Source organism: Tribolium madens, unplaced genomic scaffold (genome assembly GCF_015345945.1).
Source record: "Tribolium madens isolate multiple individuals breed KSU strain unplaced genomic scaffold, Tmad_KSU_1.1 Scaffold_91;HRSCAF=231;Tcas5.2_LG7, whole genome shotgun sequence".
Classification (NCBI taxonomy): Eukaryota; Metazoa; Arthropoda; class Insecta; order Coleoptera; family Tenebrionidae; genus Tribolium; species Tribolium madens.
The window spans coordinates 2264638-2270158 of NW_025401063.1; the positions used below are offsets into that span (position 1 = coordinate 2264638).

The window sequence follows — 5521 nt, forward strand, 5'->3', positions numbered from 1 at the left end:
AAAAATATATATCTAGAATGTGTTTCTTATTTTATACTGTAAGTATAGTTACTTTTTCGAATCTATAGTAAAATATAATTTTTTATTTTGTAATACTTTTTTTAACTACTAGGAAATTTTTTCTTATTTTCAAAGGAAAGTGTCTGTGGATAAGTTAATCAGTTTTTTCTGACTTTCTCTGTTGAATATTGGAAAATACTTTAAATTTTGTTTTAATATCAGGTAGATTTCGACTTACTTTAGACTGTTTTTTGATACTTACTGTTATCAAACTTTTTGAATTTTCTTAAACTTTTTTTGTAATGTGTTTTTGTTTGAAATTTTGGATTGAAACTCATGAAAAGTCGTGTTTCAGGTCTCATAATGTAATTTTTTGTTATATTTTTTCTATTTTTGTTTTATTTTCTTTTAATTTTTATATTAGTCTTTTGCGTTTTAGACTGCCGTTAAATAATTCTGTTAATAGTAAATTATAAAAAAATAACACAAAATAATAATAAAATGATAGTTTATTGGTACATAGGAATAAGAAACAAGGAACGAAATAAACAAGTAAAGAAAACAATAAGAATTTTTGTGCTCTAAGCAATAAAACGTTTAGGAAATCAAAATCTTGTCTTACACATGACGTTAAGATAGAAAGGGTTGCTCTCCCCATCCCCCTCCGTGTTGTACCCCACGCAGGTGTAATTTCCTGCCGTCGATCTGGAAACCCCTTGCAGCACCAAGCTCTGATTCGTGATGATGATCCCCGCTTGTATGTTGATATTCAGCGCTTTTCCCTGCGAAAAAACCTCAAAACTTGAACTATTACCTCTCGTCGCAACTCACGTCATGTTTCCACTCGACTTTGTAGACGGGCGGATGGGCGTTGATGACGCAGTCGAAATAGACGTCTGTTCCTTCCCGGATTGAGTCCGGATTGAGCGAAGTGCCCAGAATTATCTTCGCCTCCGGGGTATCTGGAACACCAGTTCTAATTACTCCCGGATAATGTCCGGAAATTGTCGTTTAGTCGGCCCGAATATGGATTTCGAGAAATAGACAAACAGCCTCTTTCGCCCTAATTAAACTGTTTACAAGAAAGAAATAGCTTACAGTGTATTTCTAATTTCCATTTATCCTCGAGTCTGTCTGTAGACATCATTTTGTTCTCGGCTCTGCATGATAGATATTTTCCGTCATCCTCTTTTCTCGGTACGAATGATAAAGTGCTGGTGGTGGTGTTGCCGTCGTTGGACGTCTGAAACAAATATATGCATCTTGTTAGTAAGTGTATGTTGAAGTGTCACTCCATGTTTATAAATTGTACGTGTTAACATGATATATTACATCATGTTCAACGACTTTTTCACTTAAACGCCGAGTTTAAGTAACTTGTTGTGTCGAACTTCCGAGACGCATCATTTGTTACCGGAGAGGAGGATGTCAATGGATAGGCCGTCGGCAATTAGGGGGACCAGAAAAAAGCCCACACGAAAAAGCTCACAAAAAAATCCCACAAACATGAATGCCCACAAGAAAAAAACCCACACAGGAAAAAGCTCACATGAAATAATGCTCACAAAGAAAAAAGGCCAAAAAGGCCACGTCGCATAAAACTCACACGGAAAAAAGCTCACAAGGAAAGAAACGAAATTTTTTAGAAAAACTAGATAGTGTGCTATTTAACATTATAAAACTGGGGACGGCGGCTTGGGGGCACACAAAATTTTATACAATATTTATTGTCAGTTTCACCAACAATAAATAAATCGTCAGACATAGTTATATGAACAATATTTTTTCTTTATTTATTAAATAAAAAATTGTTTCACTAGTTTCACCAAGCTTTCTTTAGTTATTATTAAGTTACTTACTCGAATACTATGTTTTTAGTAGTGACAGTATAGAAAATGTTAAATTTGGGAGTTACTTTGTTAAAAAAAACTAATTAAATTGAGTCACAACCGCAAAAGAATAAGAGGCAGAGCTTGTTCCAAATCTGGTGGCGAACTGAAAAGTATGTTTACTATTAAAAAAAAAAATTGTCCACAGGCGTCGTAATAGGTGACCAGAAAAAAGCCCACACGAAAAATGCGCAAAGGAAAAAAGCTCACAAAAAAATCCCACAAGAAAAAACCCACACAAAAAAAAGCTCACATGAAATAATGCTCACAAAGAAAACAGCCCACGTCGACTAAACCTCACAAGGAAAGAAACGCACAGTGAAAAAATCCCACATGGAAAGAAACCCACTTACCAAAAAACCCACAGAGAAAGAAGTTCACTATAAGCGGTGGTTGATGTAAATATCGTTAGTAAACTCTTTTTTTGTGCTCCTCTACTTTAAAGATAACATTTCCTTTCAATTTACAGGATAGTAGTTATATTTTTCGGCATCTTTTTCAAATTCACAACTCGCCTTGGTGCGAGAAATTTCAATAGCGTTCTGATAATTTTCTTCTTAAATAAAAAAAATAACAAATAAAATTGAATTGACATTGCCCAAAAATTTTTTACGTCATATCAAAAATTTTCTAAATCTTTAACAGATCGGAGCGGCCACTCGGAGGTGACAAGAATTAAAAAAAAATTACAGAAGTTTAGGGCCAGTTTCGTAATCAAATTTAAAGAAGCATTATATTTCACACTCTAAACCAATATTAACTTTAAAGTCTCTTTAATTCGATTTATGAAATTGGCCCTAAGTCTGTTAACATCTTTAAATCGATTTTTATTTTTGGATAGTTTCTGAGATATTTGGGTAATCAAGTTTTTTAGAAAAAGTAGATAGTGTGCTATTTAACAATATAAAACTGAGGACGGCGGCTTGGGGGCACACAAAATTTTATACAATACTTATTGTCAGTTTCACCAACGATAAATAAATCGTCAGACATAGTTATATGAACAATATTTTTCCTTTATTTATTAAATAAAAAATTGTTTCACTAGTTTCACCAAGCTTTCTTTAGTTATGAACCTGAACCTCGCCCTATTGTACGTTTATGTAACAATAAAAGTCAGTTATTATTACAGTACAACTTCTATAGTCCGGACAGATATCGGCCACCGGCCGTCCGGATTGAAGAGTTTTCCGGATTAGCGAAGTTTTTTTTAGGCTAATTTATAACGAAAAATCTAATATTTTTATTAGGAAACAAATTTATTCAGAAAATAACATGATGTAGGTGCATATGTAGGGACATTTTTTTAATAGTATATATAGCTCTATACCAAACTTCAATGTTACTATGGCAATTACGATTAGCCGTTAGGCTAGCCATAGACAACCAATTTTAGAAAGGCTTTATTATCGATAAATAAAAGATAAACATTTAAAAACAACAATTAAATATTAATTAAAAAAATTAATAATTAAAGCAAGTGTTCAAAATGTTTTCCTTGCAGTTCCAAACAATAACCCAAGCGATTTTGAAAACCTCGCCACTGCATTCCTGATAAATTCAGGATCTATATTATTACATTCTGTTCGAATATGTTTTTTCAGCTCTTTCAAATTTTGCACTGGAACATTAATATAAATGTTTATTTTTAAATATTTATTTATATTTTTATTTATAATATTTAAATATTCTATTTATAATTTAAACAGAAAAAAATCGTTAGGTGCCAAGTCTGGCGATTGTGTCCCAGAGATTTCTTGGAGAATTAAACATAAAACGATATCCTGTAACAAGAGATTCTCCGAATAACAAACTAAAAGAAGTAGAATGTCTAGAAAACGAATGCTGCAAATTTTGTCCGAACTGTAGAGGTAAAGAATCTAAAGTGTCCGAAATATGAGAGCCTCCGGACTATTGGAGTGTCCGATCTAGAGTGTGTCCGAATTGTCGAAGTTGTACTGTATTATTAAAAAAATATATAATAAGTAGGTATTCATACATAAGATGAAGAATGATAAACAAATTATTAAGTTGTTAAAGCATGAAAATAATTTTTAACAGTGATATTTCTAACATTCCTCGCTTTTAAAATTACTAAAACAAAATTCGATTTCATCCCAAACTGCTATATCGTGGGTTATGATAAGTTCATTAACGATTACACCTAAATGATTTTCCCTACTTAAATATTGGTTTTTATTTGCGATCAACTCTTGCAAAATGACAAATAAGAAAATTTTAGAGAAAAAAATGAAGGGGCATTCCACGTTTCTTTTTTGTCACTGTCATTTCGCCACCAGATGTGGAATAAGCTCTACCCTCTTAATTTTACACTTCTCTTGAATAGGATTACAGCAAAACTTTATTCTAAAACATTTTTATTGGCATCTCATCGATTATAAATTCATCCACGACAGCAGAGATTGTTTTTTCCCTTTGAGTTAATTTTCTATGAGCTTTTTTCCCCGTGGGCTTTTTGACGATTGGGCTTTTATTTATATGAGTTTTTTTCTGAATGAGCTTTTTTCATTGTGCGTTTTTTTCTAAGTGGGCTTATTTCTTCGTGGGTTTTTTCTATATGGGCTTTTTTCTATAGGCTTTTTTTGCGTGGGCTTATTTCATGGATTCGCAATTAGGCCACAAAGCCATCGTTTTTTTCCCAAAATCGATAATTAGCGAAATGGGAAGAAACGGCGAAATTCTATTCAATAACAAACCGGAGCGAGATTAAATCAAACGATTCGGATTCACCTCTGCACAATAAAACTGCGTGCAAAAAACCAGCTCGATTTCCATTGTGTTGATGAAACCGCCAAACAGAAAATTTAATAAATGATGATTGCAAGTCGGGACAATAGACATGGAAAAAATCTAGTGTATAGCTGAAACTAATCAGTCAAGTGTAATATTTTAGACAGGTTTTGTAAAATGGGAAAATAATTCGGCGTTTTGTATACGTGCAATAACAATAAACCGAGGCTTTCAGTCAAATCTGTTAGGAATATCAATCAATAAAGCCCCGTAACAAAATCTCGTACTGCATCGGAATATTAATATTGTAAAAGGTTCCACCATTAGAGTAGTCACAGAATCCAGTTAGAGAAAATATCCAATGCATATAAATGAGACGTTCTGCATCATATTCCGTATAATGAGAGATTTTAAACACCCGGGAGACTTTAGTATGAATTAATGTCAAACCTTGCATAAAATGCTACAAACATAGAAAATAACTAAAACCGGAGGAAATGTGCAGCGGAATTTTTATGCAGGTTTCACAGGAATACACGGTGTCTCCTCTGTCGGGATTTAAATGCGGGCTTTTCTACTTTTTGGGCCGTCATGTTCGATACTGTTTTCAAACAGACAGCGAATTTTGGGGTTAACGCACACTTGTCAACACTGGAAAGCAACTTTTCTATTTCAACATGTCTCGTTTAAAATAAAAACATTGTCTCTGTTTATCAGTTAAAACAAATATCACTTTTTGTTGTATTATATTTCAATAAAAATTTGTTCATCCATTTCATTTATTAATTTTGTAATTTAAATAAAAATTATGAAAACTATTGTTTTGATTTTTATTGTTTTAACTCTTGAATAAATCTTTTTTTACATTTTTTTTTCAACCT

At 32.6% G+C, this 5521-nt stretch overlaps 1 protein-coding gene across 1 annotated transcript in view; it reads right to left on the reverse strand.

Annotated features, from left to right (window-relative positions):
- LOC123010717 (hemicentin-1) overlaps positions 1–5521 on the reverse strand; it is a 264155-nt gene that overhangs the window by 26589 nt on the left and 232045 nt on the right. Inside the window, exons 7-9 of the mRNA XM_044407799.1 lie at positions 1099–1243; positions 832–962; positions 623–782 (exon numbers count right to left, since the gene is read on the reverse strand). Coding sequence (XP_044263734.1) covers positions 623–782; positions 832–962; positions 1099–1243 — 436 coding nt within the window. The remainder of the gene's footprint in view (positions 1–622; positions 783–831; positions 963–1098; positions 1244–5521) is intronic.